This window comes from Phascolarctos cinereus, unplaced genomic scaffold, assembly GCF_003287225.1.
Source record: "Phascolarctos cinereus isolate Bilbo 61053 unplaced genomic scaffold, phaCin_HiC Scaffold_2;HRSCAF=192, whole genome shotgun sequence".
NCBI classification, from domain to species: Eukaryota; Metazoa; Chordata; class Mammalia; order Diprotodontia; family Phascolarctidae; genus Phascolarctos; species Phascolarctos cinereus.
Window position 1 is genome coordinate 142380139 of NW_027555625.1, and position 12343 is coordinate 142392481.

General features: G+C 42.2%; 1 protein-coding gene across 1 annotated transcript in view; it reads right to left on the reverse strand.

Annotated features, from left to right (window-relative positions):
- Positions 1-6982: 6982 nt before the first annotated feature.
- LOC110210523 (myotubularin-related protein 9) overlaps positions 6983-12343 on the reverse strand; it is an 18975-nt gene continuing 13614 nt past the window's right edge. Inside the window, exon 3 of the mRNA XM_078149143.1 lies at positions 6983-7075. Within this exon, the coding sequence (XP_078005269.1) occupies positions 6983-7075 (93 nt within the window). The remainder of the gene's footprint in view (positions 7076-12343) is intronic.

Here is a 12343-nt window from a genome sequence, read left to right on the forward strand (position 1 = left end):
TTTTTTTTCCTAGATTGGAATTATCTCTATTATCACTATTGTTATCATTATTGCCATTTTCTTCAGGGGGCATCTAGTAAACAGAATGTGAAGGGGGCAGAGGGGCTTCTCTCCTTAAGACTCACAAGATCTTAATTTCATCTGAGCATCACCTGTTCCGTTAGCTTTCATCATCGGTCCAACTGAGGACGCTTTCTTTGTCTTCCCTAGTGCTTCCAGGACCTCTCACAAACCAGGGAAGAATGAAAAAAGCTCAGCAAACACCCCTTTAAGCCACTTTTTGCTTTTCCTCTGTCGTTCCAGCTAATGCCATCTTCCAGAAGAAGGGAGGCAGGAGGGGAGAAGGGAGGGGACGGAAGATACTAAGGCAAAACCCAAGCACCTCGGTCTCTCACTGACTCCTCTTTGTCTTCCCGTTACAGCCACTGCCTCAGCTAAGAAACCCAGCCGCATTGCCTCCTTCTTGCGAGGCTTGTCCCGCTCTAAACAGAGCGCCAAAAGCACCTCAGACCTCACCAACATGGGGGACACAGCTGAGGCCACCAAGGCCTCAGCCATGGAGATTGACATCAGCACCGTTGTGGACAATGTGGAGAGTACGGAGATAGAGATGGAGACTATCAGAGACATGCCATCACTGCTGAAGGTGGCGGAGGGGGGGGAGGCAGTGGCTGCCAGCCCGGTGATGGACTCGGCAGGAGACTTGCAAGGACCTCCCCCAAACCTTGCTGTCCCAGAATCCCAGCAATTGCCACGCCACCCCCCACCCCCAGGGCCACAGAGAAAAGCCGGCAGGCTCGGGTACTAAAGAATCATGTTTGACCCCGTAACTGACTCATTCTTCATCCTTTAAGGCCTGGACAGACTTCTTCCCTCTGTTTCTTTGCCTTCCTCCTTCTCCTCTGCGCCTCTGGCTGAATCAGCTGACACTGAGTATGGGTAAACATGGGGGAGCTGCTCCTAGGACGGTGACTGTTGACGCCGACGACTTTACACTGGGGGGCCCTGTGAACTCAAAGGTTCGGCTCCAGAGTGGGTACAGCTTGAGCACCCTTGGCATTGTGGACGCCATCCCAGACTGTGGACCGGAATGGGACAATGAGGGCTCTTCTGGGCCTCTGTGGCCTAAGCCTGGCTCTCTCCTGTGCTGCTGGCTGTAAGTCCCAGGAAACACAAACCAGTGAGAGAAAAGAGAGCTGAGGTCTCCTTTCTTCTCCTCTCCCTCCCAAGCTTGTCTGCACCCTCCCCTCTCTCTCCCTTTCCCCATCCTTTTAGAACAAAACAGAACAAGAAAATATTCCAGGGAGATGATGGGGAGGGGTTGAGTGGAGGCTGTCCATCTGGGGGAGACCTTGGGCTCTGCTTCATGGTCTCTGCCATCCCACCTTCTCCATCCTTCCCACATTTATAGTCTCCAGCCCTCAGGAGTCAAAGCACAACTGGGAAACCCTAAGAAGGCCAAGAAGCAACCGGGTCGCAGGCAGCCACAAGGAAGTATCATGGCTGGTGTCTGTGGCTGGGGTCTGCCAGGGGGTGCTCCTGAACCGCTGGTGGGTCCTCTCCACTGCCAGCTGTCTGAGAAATGTGTACGTGCCCAAAGAAAAGGGCAGAGGGCATTCGGGAGGATGGGACTCAGGGCTTCTCCAGCTGGCCACAGTAGGGTAGAACAGACGGGCCCTTGGGGGGGGGGGATATGCCCAGCTGTCCTGTGTAAAGAAGGATGAGGTCTGTGGAGTAGGTTTTGGATGGGGGGAGGAGGCCTAAGTGGGATTGGGGAGACTCCCCCTCTCTATTATAGGTGGGATTAATAGGAACTCTCCACTATGGGGGGAGGGGGAATACAGTCTCCCAGGCAGTATTGGTTGAATCCGAGGCTTCAAGTCCATTTGACAAGCCTTTACTAAAACTCCATGTTAACACTGGCCCCTTCCTGCCAGCTGGGGCCAATTCTCACATTGTCCAGTCTAGCCAGACGGACCTTCTCTCTTATCTGCTATACGTGGCACCCCTTCTCCCATCTCCATATCTTCGTACTATACCAGCTTCTCCCATCCCTGGAATGCACACACGTACACACACACATGCACGCACATGCATGCACACACACACATGCCCAGAAGCCCACTTAATACTTACTGCTGGTTGAATTGTTCTGTGTGTCTAAGATGGGTGCTAGGTGCTACAGTTCTTCTTCCCACGCCAGGGACCTGAATTCCTCTCATTATCCCCCTCAGAAATCCTGACCTTCCTCCTATGAGAGGCTCAGGGGACCTGGCTCAACGGCTCCTGGATCTGCCTGCACCCCAACTTTGTGTCCCGAGTCAGGACCATTGCAGCCAAGAGTGACCTGGGTATCATCCTCCTTCATCAGCTGGCCACACTGGCTTGGGGGTCAGATCCAGTTGGCCCGAGACACTAGCAAGGCCCCCCAAAACTGCCCCTTCTGTGGACATCGGCCATGCCAGGTCTATCAGCATCAGAGTAAGTCCCTGAAGGAAGAGGGAGCTTGCTGCTACTCCATTCCCCCATCTCAGAATTTCAGGCCCAAAGAAAGGATTTAGCCCTAAACTGGTAGAACCAGGCCTCCAAGCAACTCAGAAAATAGCTGAGGAGGAAGGAAGCAGCTGGCAGCGGCTCATTCTCATCGAGAGCAGAGCTGGTATTCCAACAGAAAGTCCTTCTGGCTCCAAACCAAGGGCACTTTCTGACCCTAACCCTGGTCCTGCAAGGCTTGGCAGGAGAGGACAGCTTGGAGAGGGAGGGGCCAGGGGCACATTGGCAGGAAATGACGTATGTTCTGCCGTCCCCCTCCACCCAGTCTCCAGGCTAAACCTTCTCTTGGGACATAAAGTGGCACTCTTCCTTCCCAGCAGCCCTCCTGGGCACCCCCTAGCTCATCACCTCTCTCATATGCTGTCCTCCCAATGGGTTCTGAGCAGGACACTCTGCCCTCCCTATTCCTGAAGCTTCTAATAATAACGCAAGCCAAAGGCCCTTTGGCTCTTGTGCTGACTCAGGGAGCCTGCAAGCCACCCAAACCCCAGCTCTTCGCCAGTCATGACCCAAGTAGAAGATTCTGCTTCCCATTCTGGCCTGCCAAGATCCTATGTGACGCTGCCTCTGTGCTCCTCGGTCCCATCTGCAAAGCTGATGAGCCGTTATTATCCATTTCTGCCTTTGTATCATTGATAGAAATCCCAAACAAACCATCTTTAAGGGCCCTCCTGTTGCCCGCAGCCAGATAGTACACCAAACAGAAAGGCGCGAAATAAACTTGAGACGTGGGCCAGGAGGAGCAGTAGTGACTGACTCAGTTTATTCATCTGAGGGTACAGGATATATAGAGAAAATCTCTCCTAACTTCAAAGGGTCCTCCCTGAAACATCTGCTAAGGATGTGACAACATACATTTCCTCGTTATCAGAGTTCCTAGATAGGGTTGTAAATTCCAAGGCTTTTTCCTGACTCCTGTATAGAGGAGTGAATATGTACAGCTAAGGTTCAAAGAGTGAGAAGGAATGTCTCAGGAGCCTCCTAGCAGGGGGAAATTTGGAGAGCCCTGCTTCTTAATGATTGAGCCCTTTGGGTTAAAGCCTGGGCAAAGGTCAAACTCTGTCCTGGATCTTAAACATTGACTAGCTGTGTGACCCTGGGCAAGTCACTTAACTCTATTTGCCTCGTTTCCCATCTGTCAAATAAGATGGAGAAGGAAATGGTAAACCACTTCAGTATCTTTGCCAAGAAAACCCAAAATTGGATCATGAAGAGCTGGACACTACTGAAAATGACTGAACACTACACATTTACTTATTACCTAATGAAAAAGAACCTTGTCATGCTAGAGAAGTCACCCTTGCTGCTTCTGCCTCCTCTTTACCCTCTGGCAACTTCAGACTGTGATCAACACTTTTTAAAACTGCTAAATTTGTAAACTGCATTATTGTAAATATTTTCTTGGTATACACTATAACAACATTAAAACCAAGGTGACCATTCAAATCTATACCACATCTGCTTACTTAAATGTTAGTAGTGAGATTGCACTTAATTGTACTTATGGCTACTGTGTTCCAGACTCTGTGTCAGGTACTATGGATGCAAAAATAAAAATAAACAGTCCTCACTCTCTAAAAGAGTTTACATTTTATTAGCAGGGACCACCATATACACAGCAAATTAAATGAGGGATGGCATCAAGATGATAGAGTGAGAAGTATAGTCTCATTCATTGATTTAAGGCTGGGTAAGAAATGAGGGAAAAGCTGGCCTAATTTGCTTAGTCAAAACAAACAAATTAATAAATAAATCTGAGAAGACCCTTAGGATTTCTGGTCACAACAGAAACAATTGATATTTATACTCACTCTGAGTCATCAAAACCCAAACAATGAGCAAGTGAGGCTTGGGCTAGAACCTCCTGGCCAATCAGTGAGAGCCAGAGTGATTTAAGTTTAAGGTACAGTCAAGTAGTTCCATTTTGAATGGGATGTCCCAGTAAAGACTTCTCAGTGTAATTAAGGTAATGAGTTCAGAAGGTAGGGTGAGAAATGAACTCTCAGAAGTGAAGGCTCCTCAAAGGGTCAAATCTTGATTATTACTTTCAAAATCCTCCCCCACTCAGACCCTGTTTTTAAGCACTTAACAGAAAGAATAAGCCCTGCCTCACCCCAACTTGAGCCATTTGCCCTTGGCTTCCGGCCTCTTTCCTTGTCTTTGAATTTCCCCCCTGGAATGTAAGCCCCACCTCCCATTTAAAATGTAAGCCCACTGCCAGTTAAGGGGTAAGGGATAGTTGTGGGTGGAAACTTGTTTGCGTGGTGGGAGGAGATTTGCTTTCATAAGGTGGCCCCTGTTACTGGGTCTCTCTCTCTCTCCACATATATGGAAGGAGCAGACAGCCATCTCGCAAGATTGCAATAAAGGTAACCTTTGCTTCCACCCTGAGAAGTCTCTGAGTTTAATTTGGATTGGGGTCACTGTCCCACACAGCTTTGGAAGTCCCACTGAGATTTTTCGCCCATCTGTGAGGCAGACTACCATCTGGATCCTGGGGGTCATGGCGCCCTTGGAGATTTCTCTGGTAGCCCTCAGACCAGATTTAGGGAGCCTCCCTCCGTTTGGGTAAGGTCTTGAAGAGAGACCCTTAAGGGGGAAAGCAAAGGCAGGGCAGCTATAAGATTGTGTGAAGCGGGTCGGCCTTGGTGAATAGAGTGAAATAGAGTGAAGAATCTGATCAGTCACGTGACTCTATGCATACACCCGGACAAACGCGGCTCTCAAATGTCTCCTTTATTCATAGGGTCCCTGACCTGGAGGGAAGGTGAAGACCCTCAGCTAAATTAACTAATTGCTAAGTCTCTGACTTGGGGCTGGTGGTGACCCCACCCGAATAAATTCCAGGGACACTGAGAGAGCATTCCGGGTGACTGTAAGGGGTGAGAGAGACCTCTTCTGTTAATCGTTGAGTCACTGACTCGGAGAGAAGAGCAATCTCTCTCAGCCAAATTCATTTGTGTAATTATATAGGTAAGAAAATTATGGGCAAACCGCAGTCTGAAGTAGTAAGCCAGAAGCTGCCATTTGATATTCCGGAAGATAGTCTTTTAGGGAGTAGACTCCAAGAATGGAACAAACTACCAAAATAAAAAGGGAAAGATTAAAAAAAATTTTTTTTGATTAAATGTGATGTGAGGACTCTGCAGCAATTTGTTGTATGTCTGTGTTGTGTTTCTGTTTGTGTCCGTGGTGTGAATGAGAGTGAATAGAGGGTTTGAGAGTAAAAGGTTTGGAAACTTTTGGAATAAAAAAAAAATAAAATAAATTTTTTTTGTAAGACCAGTGAATTGTTCAGAATGCATAGTGAGGTTGTAAAAGCAATCTGGGAAGAGAAAGGGAGGGCCCTATTCAATTATCTACAGAGGGTTATGTCCTGTTCAAATTGCTGAAGCCTGAGATTTTCAGGAGGGAGGTTCCATCTGATAAGCCTCTAAGAAGCAGAGGGGACTTTTTTTTTTCTTAGTTCCCTTAAGGAAGTAGGGAAAAAAAGGAGGATTTAGAGCAGGAATTGTCACCACGTGTCTTTTCAAGGGAATATATAAATTTGTGGAGGATATTTCCTTTTAAAGGGCCAAGAGCATTGGATTTAAAACAAAAATGTTTTTAATTGTTTATTATTAATGATTATAAATTCAGATCTGATTGGATTTAAGTTTACTGTTAAAAAAATGGTTGTTATGAGATGTGGCATTATTAGTTAATGTAATTGTTGAAAGTACTAAGAATAATAAGATTGATAATTTTCTACTTGTGATAATCTGGAAACGCAACTGATGTTATCTGAAGTTTATTGTTTAAGTTATTACTATGCTTCTAAATTGTATTATATTTCTAAAAACTCTTAGATTGTAAAATTTGAGGAACCACTGTGAGGTAGAAATGGTGTTTAGGTAACTCTTGAATGGGTCTTTTAGTGATAAAGATGAGATAATTTGAAACTTTAAATACCTAGTGAGGTATATTTGATCATAAGACTATAATAGGAGATTTTCATTTAAAATCTTGACTATTATAAAAAATATATATGGTGGTTTAAAGTTATAGTTTCAACATGTGAATGATGAGATGAATTATTCTCTCTTCAAAGTGATTGGGAGTGCGTTCATCTAAATTGGTAATGGGTTATTTCAAAGTTTATTACAATTTTGGGAATAATTTTATAATGTATGCCTTGTGATACAAACATATTTTATTGTAAAAAAACTTATTGATATGTATCTGGAATTAATGAGGTATTCTCTCATATTATGGGCCTCAACTAGAAATTGGAAAAAATTTTAAAAAAATATACATAGATATAGATATATCTATGCATCTATATATATACATATATTTTTCAACCCAGGCCTTCTTTAGGCCAACTATTGGGTTTGTTGAGGGATGGAACTCTTAAGGCAGGGACTAGTGGGCCTGGGGGAAATCTAGGCTACCAGCCACCAAATTCCTGATTGGGAGTGTCCTTGTGGTGAAAGAAGGATGTGGTCCGAGGATATCGGACCAGTAAAAAGACAATGATGGGCTAGTGTAGATAATAAAGAAAAGACAGTCTAGTGGGGTGGGAGTGGTCTCAGGAGACTGGACCTGGCGAAAGAATTCAGAAGGAAAGAAAGATCTTTATTGGGTCTGTTCTAAGTTTTTAATATACTGCTTACATATTCCTGAATGTGATGTAATCTAATAAGTAATTGTATTAGTTACGTTGTTGGAAGGGCAATTTATTTTATAACCCAGAATGTTAAATTAAGAATTGTGCCTTCAGAGAAGGGAAAAAAAAAAGAATGAATCGGGACTGTTGGGACATTCTATATGGTCCTGTTTTGTAACATTTCCTTTTAAGTATTGTAATTTAAGAAAGGAGAATTTCCAAGTTTTGTCTCTGTTTAAAGGGAAGTTTTAGCTGGGATTATCTGGCTTTCACTTATGAAGCTTAAAATTGTTAACTAAGCTATTTGGAGCTGTTGTTTAAGCCAAGCACTGGTAAAAGTATTTTGTGTGTGTGAAAAGAAACTTAATAATTATGCAAAAAAAAACCAACCCGGAAACAAAAACAAAACCCCCATTTTTTAAAATCTCATAATTCTCATACAGACACCTTTTGACTAGAGAATTTAGGTAACTAGGAATTTTGTGGTAATTAGAAAATTGTAAGCTGTTTTTGAGAAAGGGAGATAATATTATCAAAAAAAAGTGTTTTGAAATCTTTGATACTCTTTTTAGAGAGCCTACTAAATTACTATTGCAAGAAAATTATGTCAAAACCTACTATGAACTTAGAGTTTTGTTCCTGGGTTTGTTGTATTCTTGGACTGCACTTAACTGGGTGCTTTTAGAGAAACAGTCTCAATGGGAGCAGTGTCAGATCCAAAGCTAGTGATTAATACTAAAGCATCTAAATTTCTATAATCCATTGTTTAAAGGAATTATGAAAGCAGTAGTATTTGTCTGTGATCAGTCTCTTACTGTCACCAATGTGAGATTAAATTCTTATTATCTAGGATATGTGATTTTGTGGGACAGAAATTTACTATTGTTTTGAGCTTTGATTACCAGGATAATTTCCTGAGTTGTCATGAAGCCAATAGTAGAATGGCATGTGCTGCAGGCTGAGAACTGATAAAGGTGGATGTCTGTGCCTGGGAAGAGTTTTGAGGACGACCTTGGACACAGCCTAGGTAGGATCTTCCTGACTCTATTTCCCAACTGTGCTATTTCCTTTCTAAAAAGGAAAATCCCCACCTGATTAATCCCAAGGCCTGCTTTTAACATCCAGTGACTGCATGATTGGCTAGCAGATATGACTCCTGCCTGGAATCAAATAGAGCTAAGGAAGTTCTTATCTTCTGATATGATATATGACCTTGTCCCTCTAGAACATCTCTGAGTTATCATAATACGATGCAAGTATGAATAGCTTGCAATTTTAATTTACATTTGTGGACAAATAATAATAATATAGGGATAACATCCTCCTAGAGAGGAAATATTTGGACAAAATAACAAGACAAAGGTGTAATGTGATAGATGTCTAATTAAATAGGATAGCAAATTTTGAGAAAAGCAACAGGATTAGACTGATTCCTCTAAGAATTATATACAGGTGTATATGATTGGCTTCCAAAATGTATCTGTCATGGAAATCCAAGCTTTAAGCATGTTTAGGTAAGAGATCACAGATTTGGATTTTTACACTAAGCCAGAGAAGTTGGGCTCCCTTTTTGAACTGCCTGTAAAGTAAACCTATTGTACATGAGCAAGGAACTTAATGTTAGTTAACATTGGTAATACTAATTGCAGTGATTTGTATGGTTCATGTCTAAGGTTTTCTTTGTTATCTTGATTACATGTAAATCTCTCTTCTCAAAACTAGTCTATTGTGAGCTCTCTGATTAGTTTAATCTGTACCTGACTTAATGTAATTATGCGATTTTGTGAATTATGAGAAAACTTTGTTGTATTGTTTGGACCTAGTCCTGTGTGACTGGGAAAACTGAACCATCTCTATGTGCCTTTAACTAAAGACTTATGAGGGATTCTGTGATAACTAGGAATTCAGTTTCCTTAATAATACTCCAGAATTTGTGTTATTTAAGAACTTTTATACCAATTTAGTAAGGTTTTATGAACAAGAGTGGAAATGCATGCAAGCTGTTTAGGGCTCATTTTAGAAGTATTCCTTAGGCAATGTGAGATTATGTAACATCTTAGGTTACTATAGAACTGAGACTAGTGTTCCTTTGTGTGTTCCCATATGAGTTAGGGTTCTTCACAATTAGGTCAGGGGTTTGTGAGAATGTTATTTTGTTATTTGGGTAATATCATACTTGTTTAAAGTTTTGTTACAATTAATAATGTTAAAAGGAGAATGGCTTGTGGTTTATTTTGTAAACGTCATCAGAGAAACATGGCGTAGCTGAAAAATTTAAGATCCTATATGTACTGTGTTAAAATGGATTATTTAATATATCTATGTATGTACTGGAGCCTGTGGATTAATGTAAAGTATGAGACACTGGGTTCTGATGTGAATTTCTTGAACATGACAATTGGCCATAATTTCAATTTTGAATTTAAAAAGAAAAGAAAAGAAAAGAAAAGAAAAGAAAAGAAAAGAAAAGAAAAGAAAAGAAAAGAAAAGAAAGGAATGATCAGGGTTATAAGGATTAGAAATGGTAATTTAAAATTGTGCTAAGATCACTTTTGTAGGAGAATGGACAGAAAGCTGGTTCCTACAAGAAGATAATAAGAAGAAGATGCTGAGATGCTGTGCTGAAGATGGCTGGAACAAATACCAAGGACCAGAGGACTTCATTGATGATATTCCCTGCCAGATAGTTGTATAAGAAAAGACTTTTTGAATCTTAAAGGGACAATTGCATTATTATTGTTTTCTTTTGGGTCTCTGTATCTGTGTCATGAAGGGGCTGCCCCTTTGATTTGTCAATGCCTATATTTACTTAAAGGCGTGATAGCTGGAGAGAGAGGAAAGAGCTGAGAAGAATTTGAATTCAGATTTAACGTGAGAGGTGCTATCATAAGAATGATAATTTCTATATGCGATCATATGGAAATGCAATTGATGTTAAGTTTATTGTTAGTATTACAAAAGTTATTACTGTTTCTAAATTGTATTATGTTTCTAAAACACTTAGATTGTAACATTTGAAGGGAATTATCCTACTCCCGCTGTGTCTCCCCTTTATGCAGGACTCCTTGTCCCATTTTGGTTACGATAGAAGGGGAAAGAAATCAAGCTGATGGTTCTGAAGAGTCAGGGTCGAGTGCCAGTTTGAGACCATCCTGATGGTTACTAAGATTTAGTGGGACGTGAGAAGTCTTCAGATAGTATAGAACAAGAGGAGGAATTGAATGGGATGTCCCAGTGAAGACTTCTCAGTGTAATTAAGGTAATGAGTTCAGAAGGTAGTGTGAGAAATGAACTCTCAGATACGAAGACTCCTCAAAGGGTCAAATAATTCTTGATTATTACTTTCAAAATCCTCCCCCACTCAGACCCTGTTTTTAAGCACTTAACAGAAAGAATAAGCCCTGCTTCACCCCCAACCTGAGCCATTTGCCCTTGGCTACCGGCCTCTTTCCTTGTCTTCGAATTTCCCCCCTGGAATGCAAGCCCCACTTCCCAGTTAAGGGGATAGGAAGAGACTTTCCAGCTTACAATGTAAGCCCCACCTCCCAGTCAGAATGTAAGCCCACCCCCAGTTAAGGGGTAAGGGATAGTGGTGGGTGGAAACTTGTTTGCATGGTGGGCGGAGATTTGCTTTCATAAGGTAGCCCCTATTACTGGGTCTCTCTCTCTCCACGTGTATCAAAGAAGCAGACAGTCATCTCGCGAAATTGCAATAAAGGTAACCTTTGCTTTCCACCTTGAGAATTCTCTGAGTTTAATTTGGGCTCGCTGTCCCACACAATTTGAATCCGAGTGGGCTTTATAAAAGCCTGATTTTCTAGAGCTCTCTTTTGAGAAATCATAAATGAACCAGACAGACAGAGAGGTAGGCAGATATTGGGATGCAGCCTGGCCAGGAATACACAGCATGGAGCATTCCAGCACCCAGGGACTGAAAAAAAAAAAAAGGCAAGACTAGGCACTAGGACAGGAAGCATGAAGCAAAAAGAGATCACAGACTATTCCTGAAGTAGCTCGGGATGCATGAATGGGTGCTACCTGGTAGCTCTGTCACTCACTACCCAGTTCTGAGTCACTGACCCAGCATGGAAAGGAGCAGTCCCAGAGGAGCAGTGGCTAGGGTAAGGGAGGAAAGGCGAGGATGCGTTGCTCTATACTAACTATGGAATGAATTCTGGAAGCAAATAGTAGCTCTGATCCCAATGCAAATAAACAACTCTCTCTAGCCTCCTCTATAGTATAAAAGTCTATAGTAGAATAACCAGGGTGGGATTACCATACTAAAGGGGAGCAAACAGTTCAATCCTCAATCTGTAGAGCCTCCCAGCAAGCCAACAGTTGCTTAGTCCAGCATTACCCTACTTAAACTCCCAACCAGACCCAGTTCCAATCTGACAGACCCAAACCTGGCTCAGGAACTTGCAGAGCTGGGACAAGGAGGCGGGAGGGAGGTCAGTGAGCAGATCTTGCCCCTGATCACATCACTTTGAGAGCACTGAGAGCTTGCAAGTCCTCAACCTGAGCTATAAACCAGCAGAAGGATGAAATAAGCAAAATCTCAGGCCAGATATTGGCACCAGAAGTGCTGAGAGCCCACCATTGGCATAAAGTCCAAAGTCAAGAGGTAAGTTCAAAAAAAGTAGAAAGCAAAAGAAGAATTCCACCATAAGGAGCTATTATAATGACATAGGAAGCTCATGTCATAAGACATAAACCCAGAGGAGAATGAATCAAAAATATCTATCAGCAAAATCTCAAGGAAAAAATTACAGCTTAGACACAAGCCCAACCAGAATTCCTTTAAGAGTTAAAGCAAGAATTTTTTAAAAGAGCTAAAACTTATTTTAAAAACCTAATAAGAGTCACAGAAGAAAGATATTGAAAGAGCTTGACATAAGAGGTACAAAATCTTACCCAAGAAAATAACTCCCTGAAAATCAGAATGGGCCAAATCGAATCTAAAGGCATCATGAGACATCAAGAAATATTAGAGTCAAAAGACTGAAAAAAAGAAGGAAGTATGAGGTATGTTACAGAAAAAACTTACACTGAAAAAAGATATAGGAGAGAGAATTTAAGAATCATTAGACTACCTAAAAGCCTTCCTTTTAAATGAAATTCCTATGGAGGTGCAAACCAAAC